Source organism: Condylostylus longicornis, unplaced genomic scaffold, assembly GCF_029603195.1.
Source record: "Condylostylus longicornis isolate FDR11 unplaced genomic scaffold, ASM2960319v2 ptg000135l, whole genome shotgun sequence".
Taxonomy (NCBI): domain Eukaryota; kingdom Metazoa; phylum Arthropoda; class Insecta; order Diptera; family Dolichopodidae; genus Condylostylus; species Condylostylus longicornis.
Genome location: NW_026578103.1, coordinates 14,172,664 through 14,196,144, shown reverse-complemented (window position 1 = coordinate 14,196,144; position 23,481 = coordinate 14,172,664). Strand labels below are relative to the sequence as shown.

At 23.4% G+C, this 23,481-nt stretch overlaps 1 protein-coding gene across 1 annotated transcript in view; it reads left to right on the top strand.

The window, feature by feature from the left end:
• LOC129615159 (sugar transporter SWEET1-like) overlaps window positions 1–19,014 on the top strand; it is a 322,754-nt gene extending 303,740 nt beyond the window's left edge. The window contains exon 12 of the mRNA XM_055530253.1: window positions 18,871–19,014. Within this exon, the coding sequence (XP_055386228.1) occupies window positions 18,871–18,885 (15 nt within the window). The 3' untranslated portion in view covers window positions 18,886–19,014. The remainder of the gene's footprint in view (window positions 1–18,870) is intronic.
• The last annotated feature ends 4,467 nt before the right edge of the window (window positions 19,015–23,481 follow it).

The following is a 23,481-nucleotide window of genomic DNA, read 5'->3' as shown; positions in this document are numbered from 1 at the left end:
TAGATATCAAAAGGTAAAGGAGGTAATATTGTTCTAGAAAACTTTAAAAATTTTATTCACATTTTGTTCAGAGTTAAGTCCCATAATAAATTATTAGATGTCAATACAATTTTTTAATTTTTAACAAAGATTTTACCATAAATTTTCAGGTTTCCTAATTTTTCGAAAAAGAAAATCCCAAACAATTTAAAAGTTCTTCTTTTCTAATATAATTTTTTCAATATACTTAAATTTTGAATTGCAATTTAATATTTAAAATTTTACTAAATGAAATTATTCTTCGCTAAAAGTCTTAAAATTTTGTGGTTGCTATAACTTTCATTCTAAATGTAAGATTTCATGTTATTCTTTTTAGTTTTACATTTAGTGTGAATTTACACAAAATTTACATTTTACTCAATTAGATTTTAATTTACACAAAAAATATTGTTCATATTTAAAGTGTTTTAATATAATTAAGTTCAAATTTAAAATATATCAACATTTTAAAAAAATATGAAAATCTAGATAGAATTTCCGATTCACTTCACAAACCACCAAACCGCTGCATTAAATCTTAAATATTTGTTATATTTTCTACAGTTCATTGTAAATTACTAAATATTTTGATAGTCTATTAGAAAGTTAGAAAACATTCTAAGATGAACTTTTTAGATACTATAGAGTCCATTAATCAGATTTTATTCAAACAGCTACTTGGGTATATAAAAAATCGATTTTCTTGCAAAATTATGAAGCATAACATAAGATTATTGAAACCCACTTAAAATTCATGATGAATACACACAGAAAAAAAAAAACAAACAAAAAAAAATTATTAAAAGTTTGTTTATATACGACCAAATGCACGAGATAAATTTGAAAATAATAAAGAATTTACACCTACTCAATTCAAGACCTGTGCTTTCTTTCCAATAATGAAATATAAAGAGTTCATTTTCTACTTTTTCTCTCCCTTCTTTAAAATTACTTAACTTTATTGTAAATAGATATTTTGTGGATATATACAAACATACATACGGTATACATAAAAATAAACATAATATATCCTTGATTGCTTTCTATAATATTGTAAATTGTTTTCTTTAAATTTATATTTTGTGTCTGTTTTTTTTTATCTCATGTCCTTGTAAAAAGGACTCAAGGTATACAACAATATGTTGTTGATTAAAGATAGAAAATGAATTTTTTGATTTTATCAGGTAGTGGTTGTTGACATGCACCAATAACAAAACAAAAAAAAATAAAAAAACTTACAAAATTTAATAAACTCTATAATTTATTTAAATGAACAATAAAATGAATGAAAATTAAGAAAAAAGGACAAAAACAAAAAAAAGAGAAAAGAATAAAAAATTTTAGCCGTCCTTATAGATGAGACCACTTTTTTTTATGTGTTTTTATTAAAACAAGAACCAAATTTGTCCTTTATAGAATTTTTGTGAGATAACTGTATATTGTATTTGTATACGTACATGTGTATGTATGCAATTCTCACTTTATAAATATTTTTGCCTTTTATTTATTATTTTGATTTTTTCTTCTTAATGCTATTTAAATATTAAAATGGTTTGAGAAGCGCTATGATTTTCCATGTAAATGAACAAATTTAATTAAAACTTGCAAAATTTTCATAGATTCATGTAAAAAAAGAAATAAAATGATTTCTGGTGCTCAACCCTAAAAGATTGATAGAAATTTTTCTTTGATTTCTCTGATTACCATGTTCTGTTTCTGTTGTATTTAGGAACATAAGAACATTTTATTATAAAACAAGGATTCTATATAACAAGTTGTATTTGTAAATATTTTGAATGAAAATAATTGTATAATAAAATAAACAATTTGAAAATTCTTTTATTTATTATTTTTTGATAGAAAAACGTGATTTAATATAACAAACACTTTTTATTGAAGAATAGAATTCTAAGATTTTTATTCTTAAGTACAAATAAGAATTTCAATAAATTGTTTAGGAAAATGAGAAAATTTTTTAAATTTATTATTTTCAAGTTTCTAAATTTTAATTTATGATACCCAAATATAAGATCTAATCGATCATGTTTGATAATAAATTTTGATTAAATTAAATTAATATAAGGTTTTGTACTGTTGAAATTTGGATGTAATGCAGTTCAGCATGCCTTAGCCTTTAAGCTGCAAAAAATTCTCTTTTTACTGATTGTACCGAAAACAGTTGGGTAGATAATGTGATGGCAACAAATTTTACATGCCGATTTTGAATGCATTTCATAGAAATGCGAAAATGCATTTTACTTTTTAAGAAATGTAAATAGAGCTATTCATATAATCGAAACAAGGATGCAAAGATAGACGTTAAAATAACAATTATGATTTCTTTAAAATTTCGCTTTGATGCAGTTAAATGGACGTACACGAAATAAAGATGCATCTTCAAAACAGCACTGCCGAATTAATTTCTTGCTCTAATTTTACTCGCTAAAATATACGATTTGAGGTGATTTAAGTTATTATTCTTGCTTCACTGTACAAAATTTTTGAAACTGTCAAAAGTTTTAAAGTACTACTTAGCATCTTTTGATTATCTTTTCACTCAACGTAATTAAAAACAAAATTCAGATGTTTTTATCTCTTATTTTAATTATGTAAAGCTTATATTGTTACAGATATAACCATTTGCTCAACGTGTTTAAATATCCTTTATGAAATCTAAAAAAAAAAACATTAATTGGAAAGTAGATTGCAGATTCTAATTGAAATGTAGATTGTAGTAAGAATAATATTATTATTATACTACAATAATATTATCTATATATCTGCTTTCCAAGGTTTTTACTTAATTGCTTTGTAGAAAAGATTGTCGATATCGTAGATTTTCGCAACCTTTCAATTTTTCTACCGAAAATTTTCGAGTTTTAAACAAAAAATTCGAAACAAAAATTCTTATTTTAACAAGCTTTATCTTGAAAACTGCTTCTTAAATCTAATTAAATGTAAGACGGAAAATCAAATATTAAAAAAAGCAATGGATTATCTGTAAAACAAGCCACCGATGGTTACTCTATGTTGCATGATTTTGAAGTTAAATGTATCTGTCAATATGCACAAAAAATCTGGTAAAAATAAAATCTTATAGTAATCAATAGATATTTTCTAAAATATGAGTAATTTTCAAAATTTAAAATCGTAAATTTTCGAAACTATAACAGTATAATTTTCTAAGTGCATTTTAATTAACAACCAAAACATTATTAAAATCTAAATGCTATCATTTTACAATATTCACAAAAACTCAAACAAAATATTTTAATAATATTAAAAATATTAAAAAAAAAATTTTATTTGCAAAATAATCAAACAAAATCGTTCGTATAAAATAAATTTGAAAATTTTTAATTCCCTAATCTTTAACATTTTATGCAATAGAAAACAATGCGATATAATTTTTAATATCCCAATTTTGATTCCCCAAAAACAGAAAAGGAGACAAAATTTATTAATACTCAAAATATTTTTTTTTCTAATTTTTTTCTTATTGTTTTTGCTTTTTATTTGATCAACTATTAGAAAACTCTAAAAATTTACATAACCAAATTTTATTAATTGAATGCTTTATCTAGTTCTCCTTTTATTTTTAACTTAACTCAAAATGTTATCCTGTGTATTCGTTTTGTATATCTATACTGGGATATTATGTTAATATTAATATGTACAATGTGTATATGTATGTCATTATATTTAATACTCATATATAGCTTCATAAATTACATAAAAAGTAGATTCAATTTAAAATAAAATTGAAAATATTTTTGTGACTACACCAAAGAGTTATTTTTTGTTTCACACGTATTAGTCCTTTTAGTATGTAAAAATTTGCAAAAGAATATGCAAATATAATTATTAAATATGTACCTATATTATGTAACTATATATATCTAGAGTATTATAGCTATAAAAAATGTTATATTATTATACATATTCCTTTAGACAAGCACATATACTCGTATGTAGTATATAAGTACTTTAAGTGTGTAAACTTTTTGAAAAATTTAAACTTAGCTAAAAGCTTTTGGATCATAAAATTTTATTGTCATGAAATTTAGTGTTATGAAACTATCTACATATACATATATATATATATATATGATGTAATATAGTGTATAATATATTGAATGAGTACATTGATAAAATTTCCGTACTTATACAAGCATTTGAATATTTTACATAGAAACTGAATTTATTTAACCATATGGACATTGTATGTATACATACATACATGTATGCATATAGGTATTTATTCAAACATAAGATTATGAATAGATGTACAAAATGGTTAACATGTAAGAGGATCTTTTATAATTTTCTTTTTTTCAAAATTTTTGCTGTTTAAATAATATTTTACTTAAATATTGAAATAACACTATATATATATATATATTATGTACATTGCATATATGTATATGTACATATAAATAGTGTAATGACCGGAATATTATCGACTTTTAGATATGTAAAGAATATTAATGAATAATGAATACTGCGAGTATGTTCTTATGTTTTCAATTCATGTTTTGTATACTGTAGTCAATATTGGAATAAATTAATATGTAAAAGGGTATCATAAAATTTTATGCATTATAACATTGATTTAATTGTTTTTGTTTTCCTTTTGTTGCATAATTTTACAGAGAAATAATTTTTTTTTTTTATAATTTCAAATTTTCTTTTCCCATATTTTCCATTTCTCGCGAATATAGGCACATATATTGCAAATGTAATTATTGCATATTTTTAGGGATTCTTATAAAAAATTATTGATTGCAATCAAAAATGAATTTATTTTTAATTCAAAAATTCATGACTATACGTACAGGATCTTGATATTTTAAAAATATATTGGTACTTGATTATTTATCAAACATTTTATTATCTTCATCCTTATACTCTACTTACTTTTTTTCCAAACAGAAAAATGAAAGCTGATATATTGCTTTTATTAGACACGTTCATTATCTTGTAGATTTGAAGAAATAAAATATAATAAAAAATATCATATTTCAAGCTTGTTATATGGCAACCGCCACTACTCGAGACAAATTTTTTACAATGTCAATAAATTAAGAGACATCCTTTTTGCTCACATTTTATTTGATCCGTGACAAATTTTATTCTTGTTAAATTAATTTTTTCTTTTTTAATATCTTTTTGTTTTAATAGGAAACTTTTTTTAAATTCTTGGAATTTTTAGATACATATCTCAAAAATTTTATAAAAAGTCATTCTACTAAGAGTTTATTTATTTTTCTAAAAAAAAAATTGCTTTTAAGAGTACTCGCGTTTAATAAACCAACTATTTAAATATTAATCTTAACTAGATATTGGTAATTAAATTAAGTATGTACTTATATATTTATATTGTGGCCATTATTCAAAATTTACCATAAAACACTAATTAATGGTTCTTGGCTTTTAATAGTTTTTGCCAGGAAATTTATCGTACACCTCGCTAGCCACATAAGTAAACATAACCATTTATTATGAAATTTAATTTTCTTTTCTTTTTAATTTCTAATAGGATAACAAAAAACAAGAACATAAATTATCCTTAATATATATTCGCTTTTTTCACTGTTTTTAGTAGAATATATATAAAAAAAAAACATTACAAAGAACTTCAACCATTTCATTTGGGAATAATTCAGTTTTCAAAGTAAAAAATAAAATTGAATTTAATTTTAAGAAAAGAGAATATTTTTTCATTGTTCACTACCAATTCAATAGAAAATTCAATGGACGTGGTTTTTAACAATGAAAAATAAAAAAATGTACGCGAGCAAAAAAAGAAAAAATAAAAATTATTTCAATTTACTTTGAATTTTTAATATTTTAATATTGAAAATATTTTAAATTATTTTTCATATTAATGGTAGAAGTCAGTCTGCCAGCCATTTATTTCAGTACACACAACTAAATTTTAATATTATCGTTATTATTTAATTTTACCTATATCATACCTTATTGATCATTTAATTCAGAACCCATAAAAAGGAGAAGCGTACCACGCCTTAAAAGAAAATGTAAATAATAGTAGGAAATTCCCATGAAAATCTCACAATAATATTGTTAGTAACAATGTGATCGAATATGATAAGCTAAAACTATATTCATAATTCACTTTTTTATATTAAATTTAAAATCGCTTACATTGAATTCATTATAAAAGAAAATCGAAGAAGAAAAGTTCTTAACCTCAATATAATATTCTTATGAAACATCCTCAATGGTATTTTAAATTTCATTTTCCATTTAAATATTATTTTAATTTTAAAGGTGATATCATTGTGCGGGTTTTTTGTTTAAACAAAAATAATATTATAAATTCAAAATAATTTTTTTAAAATATGCATGAATAATATAGTTCTGATTTAATTTAATTTATTCTATACGAATACATAAATATAAAATTTTACTTGTACGTAGAAATAAGCGGGAATGCTATTATAGTGTATATACACAGTGGTATGGTGGTAACTACAGAAAAGCTTCTCCATTTTATATCCACAATAACACGTGTTATTGACAATAACTACTTATTAAAGTGAACAAATCAGACTTTCCGAAACTTCAAGTATTTCGAATAGGTATGCCATAATTATTACACCACCGAAAATGTACACTTATTTACAAAAGAACGAAAAAAATTTTCAGAAATAATATCTGAAATAGCAGTACTATAAAACTCTTTGTGTGCTTAAAAATAGACTATTCCACTAAATAGAAATAGACTAATATAAACTAAATTATAGTCAAGTTCCAGTTAAATGAAAGAAAAAAAATTTACATTCAAGAGCTCCCACCTCTTAAACCGATTGCGATAGAAGACTATTTTTTCTTGCTAAAGATAAATTCTTCAATTCACCTTTAAATGAAACACTCTGTATTCTTTCAATGCATGTAAATAAAAATGTATTACAGATAACTGCGATATGAATTCGAGTAACCTCATTTATTAAACTGATCCTCAAAATTTTTTTTTATAAAAAGTATATTTATTCTGTCAACGTGTAACGTTTATAAATGAAAGTGTTGCTATAATAATTAAAGTTATTCAGATACAAAATATTTTGAATTCAAATATTCAAAATTTTTCGTACGACTAAAACAAAAATAAAACACAAAATAACACAAATACAAAACAATATTTGAACGCAAATTCAAAAGTCTACAAATAAACAATTCTACTTACAGTGTAATGCTGCAAGTGTTTATGATATTTCAAAATTCTCAAAATTAAGTACCACGTTACACGTTTTTGTAGTCATTATCAATATAATGTCTGCATCAGAATTCAAATTCAAAAATATCCAAAAACAATGTAAAAATTATGTCCTTTATGTAATTAACAAATTGCAAATGCTTTGATTATAATCTCCTTTCCTTCAGTGAAATTCTCTATATGGCATAAATTCTTATTCATACAAAATTCATACAAATGCACATTAACTTGCTATTTATTACAGATATGGTATAATTTCTATTGATTAGTTGTAAATTTCGAAAATTTTTAGGCTTTTGCATGAGAAACACCTCACATACAATAATTATTCCTTATTTCCAAAAAAATTCATATTAAAAACTCATCTTTCCAAAGGATTTTTCAACATACTTGAATATCAACAATACCTAATGATTTGTACAATAATTGAAAAGGACAATTATTTATAATATGATATTCAATTGCAAATATAGGTAACATAGCAGATTAACAAACAAACTAATGTCCTCAATTATCAATAATTTGTTAGGAAATTTCAAAAGGATTTCTAAATAAATATTTCCATGTATTTTGTAATTCAGTTTTTATAATATATATAATGTAGAATATGTGCTGGTTTTGTATTTAAAATTATGAAGGTTAAAAATGTGAAATGAAAAAAAGAACCTTCCAGTCGAATTTAGAACAAAATATGGTGTAATTTTTATTTTATTAGTTATTGTTGTCATTCATTATACTTTAATTAGAATTTTTTTGTTTCAAATATAACGTACATACATACATAATTATGTAATTGACAAATCGTTCATCGTATTTGCTACAATGTTTCAAGTACAAGTAATATTCATACAAGTAGTACATGGTAATAAAAAATGAGAACAAAACAAAGTGAGTATAAGAGGAAAATTTGCACCCTTAAATTTAATTTTTAACGTATATACAGTGAAATTGAAAAATTCCCGAGCATTAATATTCTATTTTACGATATTTGTATTTTGTAAGGCAGATTTTTGTACAGTTTTGAATATGTGACCATTTTCTGTTATTAAATTTCGAAAATATAAAGCTTATAACCAGGAAATTAACTGCGAAGCGGGGTCGGTAGATAATGCTTTTTAAAATTGCACATTTTACTTCGACAGATTCTGATTCCATTCTTATTAATTAAATATATACACTTGCGACGGTAACAGTCTGAGAAAGAAGAATAAATGCTTCACATTTTCATATATCTAGTGGAAATATAAAAGATGAATTTCGTGTTAAAAACTCAACAAGAACTCATTATAAAACAATCTTGTGTACAATGAATTTTTTAGTTTCACTGTAAATATTCGAATCGCAAAACATTTACATATTCATACAAATTGTTGGTTTTTTTTTATTTTTTGAAATGAAAGAATGTCCTTGCAATCTATTTCTGCAATATTATTCCAAAAACAAAAAAACAAACATAATTTTTTTAAAGTTAGAATAATTACATTTGCACATACACACATTATCTAAAAGTTTATATGGATTTAAACTTTGCTACATGGGTCGAAAATTATTCACACATCTTACAATTTTTTTTTTTTTTTTTGAAAGGAAAATACCTTGAATTATGCATAATAGAGTTCACTTAAGCAATTTTATTTTTCGTATAATGCTACTGTTGCAATAATTTCAAACTAAATTAACTTTTCATTAGAAAAGAAACAATTGTATTTTATAATAAATTAAGTTATGAAAATAATGGTAGATTCGTAATTAAAAAATTATAATTTATTTTTTTTTTATTAGAATTATTCATAATTCAAGAACACTATACTATTTTTAATTGGTGTATGACAAAAATAATTAAATTAAAAATTGAAAACTTAAAAATAAAAATAAAAAATGCAATTCTATTAAGAAATCTCTCAATTCATTCAATTTTAATTACAAAATTTTCAATAGAATACTGAAAAGAGTTGAAGGAAAATTAATTTGCCGGAAAAAATTTTCTTCAAACCATTGAATTGGATGTGTACTTATTATTTTTAAAAAGCTTCATACAGCAGGAAATTGCATATTTTATTTCCATAACTTGTAATTCTCTTTTTTAAAACTTCTAAAATGTTAAGTTATTATATTTGTTCATAGTTAAGCAGTCATCATATACAAATATTTTTAAAAGTCCTTCAATATAATTTACACCATATTTTGGAAATTTCAAAAAAATAAATGGAAATTACTATTGGATTCAACTGATTATGTGAATATAATTTCAAAATAATGTGTAAGTACCAGAGGAGTGGCTTGACAGGATGAGTTTAACTCTTAGTTTTTTCTCTTACTCAGACAAGGCATTGAAGACAACAAGTGTGGGAATAAAAAGAATAACTGGCTGTCTCATATTATTTAGAAATAATCACTGGTTTTATTAGTTTATAAAAGTCTTTAATTTTTCTCAAAAAAATTACTTTTAAATTTGGTAATTGTAATTAACATAATGAAAGGAATCTTGAATTCTTAGAAATATCCTCTTAGAATTTCTGTATATATCAGATTTCTTGCTTCAACAATAATAGTGAATCAACAACTGTAGGACCTTTTCTATATTTATATGAAAAATAAACGGTTTTTTTTACAAAACACTCAAACCACAAAAGTTTTTTCGGGTGCTGAGGAACATGAGTGATAATTGTAATGTATATACAGCAAATAGATTTGGAAAGCTTATTTGAGAATGTATTTAATATTTATAAATGCGCATCAATCTCGCTATTGTAAATAAGACACCTAATATCAAGTATTTTTAAATTCATCACATATTCTGATTTTCTCTTTCCAGTTTAAAATATCTTATGTAACATTAATAATTCTTCATCAATATTTTTAAAAGAATTAAATATTCTAGCTAAAATATAAATTTCATTGTTAACTTTGAAAACGATTTGAGTAGAATTCCGTTTATACCATATACGTAAAGCATATTAAGGTTGTAAGGGGCGTATAAAATGCTCTAAAATCAAAAGGTTTACTCGAATAAAATTTTCCACCCGAACATTCTCATATTATAGTCTACACTATATCATATATGGAAAATAAATATTTTTACGGTGTAGAATTTAAAAATAAAATCACCTTTCGCTGCCATTTCCCACCAATTACTTTTATTTTTCTCTTGTTTTTATGCTTTTTTTTTCTGGATAATTATTTACCTTGTACCTTTTAATTTTTCATTACATACCTTATATCTTTTTGTAAATAATTGAATGAATAAAAATTTATAATGAAATCTTGTATAAATTATTATGTATATAGGTAATTGTTCCTTCATCGAGGTCTTTTGCGTTATATACGCACGCACATACGTGTAATATTATAAAATAATTTATAAGGGGAATTGTTCACATTATACAAGTTAAATTTTTTACCAGCCAGGACATAAAATTAAATGCTCATAATTTTAATTACCTTTAAAAAATAAAAGAAATTTATTATTTATATAAGGACCTTACGATTATTAATTATATTTTGTTAAATGTTTTATAATAATTTAAATAAATGTTTTTTTTTCGATGTAAGTGTACAGAATCATGGTGTTTGTTACTTTTTTTTCAAAACAAAGAAATTTTGAAGTAATTAGAGAATGTTGGGATAATAATAGGAACTCTATTTCTTGATAGTAATATAAAATGCAAGGAGATACGGCATAAACACATACATACATGTACATGAAGATTACAAGTATAAATAAATGTTTGTTCAAATTAATAAAATATAAAAAAATTTTATTAAATATGAACATATATGAATTATGATTAATATAATACTGGCTTACCTGTACTTACAATAATATAACACTTTCTTTAGGTTGTTGTTAACTAAAGTATTATTTGGAAAATACAAAATATTGGAGAATCATTATAAGTGTCTGAATTGATTATATTACATCATAACTCTAACGTAAAATTTGTGCTATTGAATAGAAAATCGGCAATCCATATATAAAGTGTGCGTCTCAACTATTCAAAATAATTACCATTAAATTAATGAAAATAATGAATAAAATGCAACATTCAATTTAAATGCAATAATAGTTTTCAGCAATTTTCTTTGATTCTGCAATATAAATTTTGTTCTACTAAAATTACTACGTTTCCTTAACTCATCTTTTCCTCAACCAAATCTAAATTTTCTCTTTTTCTTGTAAAATGCACTTAAATTAAAAATTATTTTAAATTTGGAAAAGTTAAAAGGCAAAAAACTTAAGAATAAAGGACTAATCTATGCAAATATTTAGTTAAAATTCATTTTTTTTATATAAAATAGTGCGATATTGGATAAAATCTCTTCTTTTTTTCTGTTCTCGTACTGAAAATCTTTGAAATGAGCAGAAGAGGCAAAACAGAAAAAAAAAAAAGAAATTTCATTGATTCTTTGAAATGAAAAATTTACTTTTGTTATATTTTTATTATGAAACAAAAAAAAAATAAATAAATGCTCTTTCTTTTATACTATTATAAGAAAATTTTAAAAAGAGGAAAAAGCATTTTTAAAGTCCTTAATGTGCTGAAAAAGTAAAATAAAAAATAAAATTAATACCAGCACAAATTCGAGGCACATTCAAAGTAAAAGAAAATACTGAAATCCCATTAAGAAATTTTTACGACTATAATAATGTTAATGATAATGGTTGAAAAATAGTGGCAAAAATTAACTGTAATGAAAAGAAAAAATAAGAGAACTGCTCACAGTTTTCTCAGAAAATATGTTACCATAGAGAAATGATGCTGAACGAAGATACGGAAAATTAAAATTGTAAGCGTTTTCTTTCAAATAAACACAATCGAAATAAATGTGTATACCAAAAAACAAGAAAAATATCATATGTAGTACAGTTTCCGATAATATATTTTCTCTTTTTCGAGCAAGTCATCCTCTGAATACACCCTCATATATATTATAATAAACTTGTATAGTTTTACCTGTATATTTCATATATAAAATAAATGCAAATATTGAGCCATAAAAAATCGGGCAAAAAAAAATTTCATAAAATTGCTAAGTATGTATAATATAAAAAAAACAGTATAACTGGTACATAATTTATAAAAAATAACGGCATATAATAACGGTATAATAGTATAATACGGGTACGTTAAAGTGCTATTAAAATTCGATTTTCACTTTCTCAATATTATTATTCGACCTGTTACAGCATATTGTTTTTTTTTTTCTTATATATTAGAATATTGTATATATAAGCGTTATGTATATAAATCCGCATATACATACATATAAATTCAAGAATTCACAAGTATTCATATGTACAAATTGTAATTTTTGTATTCGTGTTAAAAAAGAGAAGAGAAATATGGAGAGAAAAAAGAAAATTCAAAGTGCTATCATAAGCAGCTTTAACCAGTCAAATTAATTGCAGAATAAAATTACTATATTAAAATTATTTTTAATAATATTTATAAGATGTGCGCCTAAAAGAGTGCTGTACAATTGCTTCTATAAAAAAATTCTGAATTGTAAACACGTAAACAAAATGTATACTCGTCTACAATATCAAGTTAACTGAGAGACTGAAGTTAAAATTACTGTAGTTTCAGTATACATCACCATTGTAGTGATATTCTATACAAAATTTACAATACATTTTTTTTGTTATTGAGGTGAATAAAAACTACTGCTGTATTTTAATGGGTTACACAAAAATTCAGTAAATCTTTACCGTTGTTAATATTTTTTTTTTTTGTATTGTTATGCTATTCTTGTGGTGATGTCAAATTGAACAGAAAGCTAACACCTGCTAATCATTAATTTGCTACATAACTATTAGTAGTAAAATTTTTTTAGAATACAAAAATGCATTCTGCTGCGAACGATATTTAGACTAAATGACCGATCAAAATTTACATTGTATTGTATATATAAATATATTTTTTTAACCCATTACCGAACAGTTGTATAAAATAGTACTTAAATATTATTATTTTCTTAAAGACTAATACATATTTTCATTATAGAATACAAAAATGAAGCCAAAATTTTCAATAAATACGAAAATTCTGCTTTGAAACTTAGACATGTTTTTAGCAATTTAGCTTCAAATATTCTAAACGAGCAACTCAGTTCTGTTTCAACCCGTAATAGGTTAACAAAAATTCAATTATATGCTAATATTTCCAAAACATTTTTGTATTCTCTTCTCACACAATTTAAAGAACAATTTTTCCGTATTTTATACTTAAAGTATCATTTATATTATATATGTAGTAATGTATATATACCTTCCATATTTTGTACATTTAAACCTATGTACATTTTTAAAATCAAAATATACGATACTATTGCAGAATAATTCTCTTGTTGATTTATTGTACATATAAAAGCAAATATTGTATTTTTAAAAATATTTTCTTTTAAACAAGAAATGCTCGTAATTTAAATTTGTTAGAAAAAATAAAACTACAAAAATTCTACTGAGATTTCTTTAGAAATAAATAAGTAAATTTAATATTCAGTATACAACAATATGTTTTTTTTTTCTTTTATTTTGTATTATAAAGGATTTTTATTCATTTTTCGATATTAAAATGTCTTTTTTGGTAAGCAAAGAAAAGAAAAAACCACAAGAAATTAGCATAAATTTTGTTGCACTTTTATGATTAATGACATTTTTATAAGCCTTTTCTTTTAGTCCTTACAGTTTTTTTCCATCTTTTAAATTTCATGTTGTTTTCCTATACATATAGATATTGTAAAATGTTGTCTCTTGATTACGAAGTAATATTAAAATTATTGCCTTTTTAGAATTTTTCCAAGGAAAAGAAGTTTGGAAGAAAGAGCTTGTTATTTTCCGATTGTTTATTCGTTCGTGTGTCTGTTTATGAAAGTCCTTTAAGAAAACAAACTTAAGATAGAAAGCTTAACTTTTCATACAAATAGATTTTTACTAAAAACTTATTTTGATAGAAAAAAACAAAATAGCCCCTTAAAATTTTGAGATCCTCATCTCAAATCTTAAAAATACAATATTTCGACAATTTATTGTATCGAAACCGAAAACATTTTTTAAATTTTGCAAATTAAAATAATCCAGTATGCAAGTAATTACTGGATTTTCTACCATGATAAAAATGGCAGTTGAAATTTACAGTCATCTCAGACACTAATGAATAATGTATTTCATTAAATTAAATTTTCACTTCCATCTAATTCGAAGTTACCGCTTTGATACCTTACATTTCTCAAACTACATGCTTTTCGAAATTTCTATGAAAGCAAAATAGATGACCATTTTGGTATCGCATCTATTAATTATTTTTTTTTTGTTTATTTTTCTCATCCTAAATGTATGCAATAATTTTTAATATCTTAATGAAAGTAATTTAAATAGACAACAGATTGTGTTCCTCAATTATTTGAATGGGAAATGTGCTATTTTAGAAACCATTAACTTGATCCGAATTTATTTCATTTTTCACTCCATTACAAGTCGACAAAAATAGAAATTTCTTTTGAGAAAGAAAAATAGAGAAAATAAGAAGAAAATTGAAGAAGAATATTGAAGGTGTTTCTCTTTTTTCTTTTTAAAATTTACAAAGAATACCAAAAAACTATTAAATGAAAATTATTTTTGTTGGAGCAGTAAACTTTTTTGATGCATCGATTTGGCCATTAAAAATTCATTATATTGTTGTATAAATTGTAAAATATTTTTACATTTATTTTATATAATGTGCATTACTTTAAAGAGCTTGACTCTATATACATTCATCTATATATTATAAATAACTACATACCTTATGAACATTAAAAGAAATTGTGTTACCCCAAAACTCATCATAGTTAGTTATTTTTATTAATATTAAAGAGCATAATATGGAGGCGACCCATCTTATAGTTTATGTTTTTTATATATTTAAATATAAATTAATATTAATGCTTTTTTTTCATGTTATTTGCATAAATTTATTGCTATGTAGATAAAAAAAGAAGAAAAAATGAATAACTTAGACAAGGTCGCTTATATTTTATGCATTGAAAATTTTTTGCTTATATTTTATATTATGCATTATTAATTATTTTCATTATAATGTACAAATAATCATAAGTATCATAATTCATTTATATGCGGACAGATAAAAAATTTTAAATTTAATTCGGAAATAATATTTTTTAAGATAGATATTAAGAATTTCCTGAAACACTGTTTGTATTTTGTGGGGGAAGATTTTAATAAGTTAAAAGAAATATTTTTTTTTTCAAATTCGGATTGATATTCACTAGTTTTACTCGACTCATATTAAAAATTCATTTACTAAGAGTAATTAATTGAATTTCAGAGTTCTATTGCAAAATATTGGAATTTTATTTAGTAAAATATTTAATATGGCCATATTTAAAATGGCCATATTTTTGTTTATTACTATAATTCGAAATATGGAAAATCTTGTCTGGGGAAATTTTCAATTACAACCAGGGTACTATCCTGAAATCATTTAATGATAATTTAAATATAGTTCTATTATTAGAGACAACACAAAACAGAAATATTAGTCATTTTAAAAATTGTGTTGAATAAAAACTGATTTCAATTATCAAAAACTATTTATTTTTGTATAAAATCTTCATAGATCGTACAGATACACTTGTATGTAAAAATGCCATCGTAATTGTGTATGGTATTGAAAAACAAGAAAAAATGGTATTAAGAAATTTGCTATTTAAAAACTCTGAAGAGTCAATATTTTTTCTACAACTCCAAATAAATGAGTCACAAATAATATAGAAAATAAAATTTTCATTCCAAAAAAAAAAAATTATTTAAAATTACATTGCAAAGCGCACAGTACACAAATGCAAAAGAATTCGTAAAAGAATATAAAAAAATACTTTCAAAAAAAAAAAAGATCTTTTAATAGTCCTTTGATATCAACTAATTAGTATACTTATAAATTAAAAACAAAAATAAAATGTTAATAACAAAAAAAACATAAAATGAGGCGAAAACTATGAAATGAACTTTAAAAGAAAAGAATTGTTAGTATAATCGTAAATAATTTTTACGTTGCTGTAGTTGAATTGAAGTCCATCGAAAATGTATAGAAATTACGGTCTTAATCTCAAGTAAAATCTTGTTTTGGAACAGAGCAACTGTCTGATAATATAATGTTGAAAATTTGCATACTTTCGGGGGCTGATGCATAACATACGAAAAAATGTTTAAGAAAATCATATAAATAAAGCTGATTTATTAAAGTTTTCATTTCTGTTAATAATTCTGCATTCCAATAATAATATGCATTTTAAACTATTAACGTAACGAGGAGGGAGACGGTAAAATTGTTGTGTTTCGGAGAATGAACTTAGTGCTAAGTAAGTTGTTAACCCCTAGAAAATAGTTTAACCAAAAAATATAAATTTGTACAGATAAAATGCAAGTCTGTAAAGTTTATAAACACTCAGATAGACAAAAAAAAAGTCAAATTAAAGAAATAAATGAGCAGTTCTCCATAAATTTTCGCAACAATCTACTAAAAATTTAAAAGTAAAATATAAAATTTTCCTCTTTTATCTCAATTGTTCCAAATTTCTATTTACACTCTAGCCATTTTGTATGTAATACAAAAATAACTCCCTTTCCATTAAAATTTTTTATACTGTTTTTTTCATATTCAAAAACAACGATGCCATTTAACATTCTCGCAATCTTAAATAAATAAAAAAAAAATTTGGAACGGGTTTCTTTTTTTAACTATTCAAAGTGTTTGAAAGTTATTTTGTTAGTTTTAAATTTTCCTTGCTCTGTTTATTTAGAACAAAAAAAAATTTGTTTTTTACAGAATTCCGCCTATTTATGTGCAAAAATATGGCTGGCGTTAAAAATAAAAGCAAAAAAGAAACAAAAACTAAATGGAATGCGTGAATGATTTCTTTTTATAGTTTCATTTCATAGTCAAAATTCTGTATTGTATAAATAGGATAAAATCTAGAATGCATATTATCACGACATGTGTTTGCTGACTAAAAAAAAAATTAAAGTCAATGTCAAATATAAGATATTTTAAAAATATTCAGAAAAAATGATAAAAAAAAAACAAGAAACGAATAAAAATTTTTATGTTATTCAAGAAAAAGAGCTTCTATTCTTCTTGTATAACATTAAATTCTATATATATATATGGGAATTCTTTAAAACTCGAATGCGAAATTTTCTTACCAAAAATTTAAATAATATGTGCATTTAATGGAAAAATTCTTAATTTCAAGCCAAGTGAATGTCCTTGCACAGTGTGTATAAAATTACTACTAATGAAAATATTTTATAACTCAAAATTCAATTCGCCTTAAATTAGACTCTAACTGAGAATGAAATATTTATTGATGTTAAAAATTTTTATTAACTTGAAATCTATAATATTCTAAGAATTTTTTTCTAATTTTAAGAAATTCGAAGAGAATAGCGTGCAGTGAAAATTTAAACGAAACCAAAAAAGCAAAACCTACTATACAATTAAAATACAAAAGTGTAATAACAATTTGAAAACTTGTACTCGGTCAGAAATTCATTTTTAATATTTTTAATATTTGATAGAACTTGGAAATTTCTAAATTTCTAAATGTCTTGGAAATTTCTAAATTTAAGTTTTAATGGATTAAAGGGTGGAAAACTCAAAATAAGGGAGGCATTTTTCATAAACAAAAATTTTTTTACTAAAAATTAAAATAAAATTCAATAATGAAAATTCCAATTAAACTAATTTTTTTCTTACATACGTACGTGCCTACATTATTTTGTTAAATTTTCTACCTAAAAATCTTATAAATTGGTTTTAATTCCAAATATGGTTTTGCTTATATTTTCCAATACAATTTAAAACCATCTTAATTCAAAAATGTTTAAACGCTGCTGTTCGGTTCGAACTGTTTATCTTGACTGGCATAGGCATTACTTAAAAGAGCAGATATTTGAAAATTCAATTGATAATTAATTTCTTATCATTATGGAAGCAACACTACTTGTTTGGAAAAATTTTTTAGTATCAAATTCAAATTTTGTTAAATTTTTACATTTTTCCCAAAAAATTTTATCAAAATTATGAAAAAAGGCTTCTATTAATACTCGTGCTAAATATAAAATTAGCTTTCAATAACAACTACTTATATGCCCAACCTCTTCCAACTTCCTTTATTACATGAATTATTCTGTATTAATATTCATTCTTACACTATATAACAAAATATTTGAATTAAGTAATATAAATACACTTTAGGCACATATATATTTAAAAATATATGTACATGTTTATATTATATAGAAAATAAGTCAATCATTTATAGGCAAATAAAATCTTAATTTCAATTCACCAATTTGATTTATCATTTTTGTTTACAAGAGGTAAAAAAAACAGAAATAAAACACTCAGATTTTTGTATATTTTGTATACAAATTTAATATGTATATGTATACGTAAAACAAGAATATTTAATTGATTCTTGTTGTTATTTGTACATCCACACAACAACAAAAAAAAAGCCTTTCTTTCCAACCATGTTATTTTATATTATCCTTAAATAATTTGACATTTTCATTTAATTTTATTCTTTCTTTTTGTTCTATCTTTCAGGTATGTGTACATTAAAATCTTATACTATTATTGTATATTTGGTACGTATTTTCCAGGATAAAACTGAATTCAGGCATTTAAATAATATACCATATTAAGGATACTTTCATATACACAACAATATTATTTATTTACTGAATATATATATACATAAATATTATATTATATTATGGTAGCAGGTATGCTCATATTGAAATAATTCAATACTTGTTCAACTATATTGCATTTATACACATGTATGAATGTAGGTTAATAAAAGTTCCTTTCCAAAGTAAAATATTATAGTGTTACAATATACAACTAACCAAACTGTTATGCCATAAACAAATAAGAAAATCTGACTTTTAATACATTTGATGTAAAAAGCATTTTCAGGTAAGAAAAATAAAAAAACAAAAAAAAAACAAATAAAAAGGAAAATAATATTAACAAAAAAAAAATAAAATTCAAATTTCTGAACAACAGAAATCCTTTAATCTTAACATTTTATTTTCTAAATAAAATTCCATATATACACATACAACACACTATGCACCACTATACACATACACTTTACACTTGTACTTGAAAATATTTCAAAAAATACAAAATAACATGGACATAAAATGTTCATTCTGGAGAGAGGAAATTTATAACAAAACGCAAGAGAAAAATCAAAAATAAAAATTCTTTGTTAAATTTTATATACTTAAAATATAGTTGTGCAATACTTGTGTATAAAAGTATATAAAGGACATTAGCAAAATGACATAATATTTAGGTTTTTACTTAAAAAAAATTCTAATGAATTTATGAATGTGTCATATTTTTTTCTGTTTTAAAGAATAAATATAAATGGCCATCCATGTGCATTCACATAGTGAAAATGTAAAAATGATTTCTCATAAGTTTATCAAATTTTTATTTTCAATTCTCTGAAAATATTTTACTTTGAAAATTAAAAATAACAAAGATAAAAATTGAAAATCTTCTTCTTTGATATTTGATTTAAAAATTTTAAAGAAAATGTATAAATGGATTCTAAGAATATCCTCTAAAATATTTATAAAATGAAATAAAGAAATTTGTTATTTGGAATTTTTCAAGTTCTTCAAATGTTCTCTCATAGAGAACATTTGAACGCAGAGTTAATCGTCTTGAAAATTTTAAAGTTATTCAAATATTTTCGAATTGTTCAAATCGTTCTAATTCCCTCATGTTTTAATAGTGTTTACTGATTATTTTATAAGCCAATATTGTTCATCACTTTTTTGTATTTTTCAGTTGATCGATAACTCAAAGTAATAGTAACACTTCCTGTTAAAGATTATAGTTTAAAGAATTCTGGAAGAACTTTGGTTCCGTCAATTTTGTTGTAATAATAAAATTTTTTAATATTAAATTATTAAAATAAATATTTAAGATTAAAAACATTATTGAATTACAATATACTATATTATGCATATAGAATTTTTTCAAAGAGTAATAGATATTAGGCAGGATAAAGGACCGAGCTACTCGTAATATTAAATCATATTTAATAAGTCTAAGATATCAAAGAATCACAACAATGAAGATTCCAAAATAAACGATAACTTCAATTTATAAATTAAAAAGAATTTTTGATATTCTTCATTAAATCCTAGTTTTTAAGATATCGAATTAGAAAACAAGGAGTGAAAGTCTTATGTAAAATAAAATTTAGTTTAAAATAAAATTGAAAGTCATTAATACAGACCAGATCAGAAGGAAGAAGGAACCAAATTATTTATTTTAGTCATTTATTTTCACAAATTCCTTTTCCTGCTCACCCTTAACCTTTAACTATGTACGTGGTAGATTTTTTGTGCAAAATGTGTGTAGCAACATCATATCACTTGTAGCTTTCTCATTTCCGGCTAGGTTTAAGTTACTTTTCATTTCGAATTTGAAATCGGACAGAGATTAATTGCTGAAAATTTAGCTTAGTGGCAAAAAAAATACTAGATTTTTGCAAACAGTTTTTTAAAATTCAAAAACTTTTAAGAAAAAAGTTTTTTTCCATACGTACATATTTAAGGTTAGTTTTTGTTAGAATTATTTTTGATACATAACGTACACAGATTTTTATAGGAAAACTATGAAAATTGTATTCCAATGTCGTAGCAAGGCACACCATGTGAGGGAATTACATGATGTGAGGAAGTTAAATAAAAAACTTATTTAATTAAAGTCATGTTTTTTTTTCGTAGACCCCTAGCAGATCTTCATGGACCCCTGAAGATCTGCTAGGGGTGCGTATTCCATTTTTAACTATTTAAAGATTAACAAAATTTTCAAAATTAAAAGTAGTATCAAAATTTTTCCAAACATACAAAGCAAGTGCAAGTCCAAACCTCATACATAGTTAAGGGCCAAATATTTTCTTAAGTTATAATTGATTCTTATCTATTCAATTTCCCATATCACGGTTTCTGTTTGTATATTAATTAGCATCCAAATCGGCCGGATTCCAGAATCCTGGTAAATTTTGCTAAGAGCATAACTACTAAATATCTCAATTATTATCAACATTTTCTAATTAAATATCTCTTGAATTTATTAAATTTTATTAAAAAAATTTCTTGAAAATTTAATATTATATTAATTAAATAAATAAATTTACAAATGTTTAATATTAAATAAATATTTTTATAAGTACAAAATCCTATCATACACATACTTAAACTCTATAAAATTTAAAACAACTTACATTTATATAAGTCTTTTTATAATTAACATATACCTAGCTATACTCGTATACTGAATTAAATTTTACTCAAAAATTTTTATTCATTACAACAATATTAAATAATATGCAAATTATTTATTTATTTTTTGAATACCTTTATCGTTATTACCTATATACTCGCACATATATAGCTTAATTCCTTTTGATATATTGATATTGAATTTTGAAAAAAAGAAAATATTAATAATTTCTATTTTTAGTTCATATATAATAATTTTGAAACGCTTATGTCTATGTTCTTGAATCCATGATATACACAATGCTCTTACAATATGAAATAAGTGTATACTCAGACATATACTATGATTTTTACCGACCGTATTGTGTATACAATAGGTAGATTATGTGATGGCAGCAATTTTCGGATATCAAGTTTTCGGTGGAAATGCACTTCTCCATGGTAGGGAAGTGTAAATTAACTATTTTTAGGAACCTGTCGGTCTGTCTGTCTGTGTGTGCACGCATAAATCTCAAGTTCGACTGAACCGATTTTGATGAAATTTTATATGTACGAGTAAGTTTATTTCGACCATGGCACGGAAACAATATAAAGTGAAATAAATACGGAAATATATAAAGAGAAATAATCAACCGATTTCAATGTTTTTTTACTAATATTTAAATTCTTTGTACTAAAACAATGAACATATAAATTTTTTGGAAAGATCAGGGCTCGAAAACTGATTTGCGGGCCGATTTTACATTTTTCACTATAACTACGGAACGAATTGATTGAATTTCTTGAAATTTTATATTTGAGTTCTGGTTGTTAACGAAACTAACTGGCGAGCATTTCAGGGAATTCGGGTAGCACAAAGCGCAACTCTACTATGAGTCAAATTTACATTTTTTTAGGTATGTTAACTAAAAGCTTACTAATGTCCTAAAAATTGGAAAGAAATACTTAACAGGCATTTTTATAATATTCTGTAACACAATACACATTAATGTCGGTTATGTGACAACCACATAAAATATTTTTTATATTATTCTCACATAATATTTAAGAGATTCATGAGTACTGATATGTGTGTTTAGTATTGGAAAAGAGGAAAAAAATAAATCATTTAATTTTTACAATATACTTAATTTCCGGGTAATGGAAAATATGAATTTTCTTTAAACAAAAACAAAAAAAAAAACTCATCATTCACAATACTTCAATATTTATAAACGATCTACTTGAAACAAAAAAGAAGAAGCAGATAAAAAGAAAAAATCTTCTCTTTTGAAGTTCATTGAAGTGGATTTTCTCTCTAAATATTTCACGATTTTGTTCACGCTTGTTGATTTTTAAACGGTCATTAGTGAAAAAGAAAAATTTTTTTTTCTCTCTCTCTTTAGAGAACTTTAGAGAAAAAAATCTCATCGATTTGCACTTTATTTTTTATAAAGTGTAGAAACTTCAATTTATCTCTAAAAATATGAGATATTTAAAATAGAAAAAGGAAAAAAATTTGCAAAAATTTGCTCCAATTCATTTTCTAAAGAATTTTTCAAGTTTCACTTTTAAATACAAGAATCTTTTACATTTTTTTTTTATTATTTTTAGAAATAAAGAACAAATCTCAAGTAGTTCTTTTACAAGATTTTATGTAAGCTGAAAGAGATACAAAAAAAAAACAATTTTTTTTTTTTTGTTCATTGAAAAGCAATACGGGCGAGGCAAAAATTGTAATTTTATACTTTAATTTTTTTCGTCCTTAAGTAATAATCCTTCAATCTTTCATCACGATATTTAATTATTAAATTTCTATGTTTAGAATTTTTTTTTCTTCAAATTTTTTGAAGTAAATATAAAATATATGTATATATAATTATGAATAGAGAATTAAAAGTAAAAACCCAAGATTTCTTTTAAT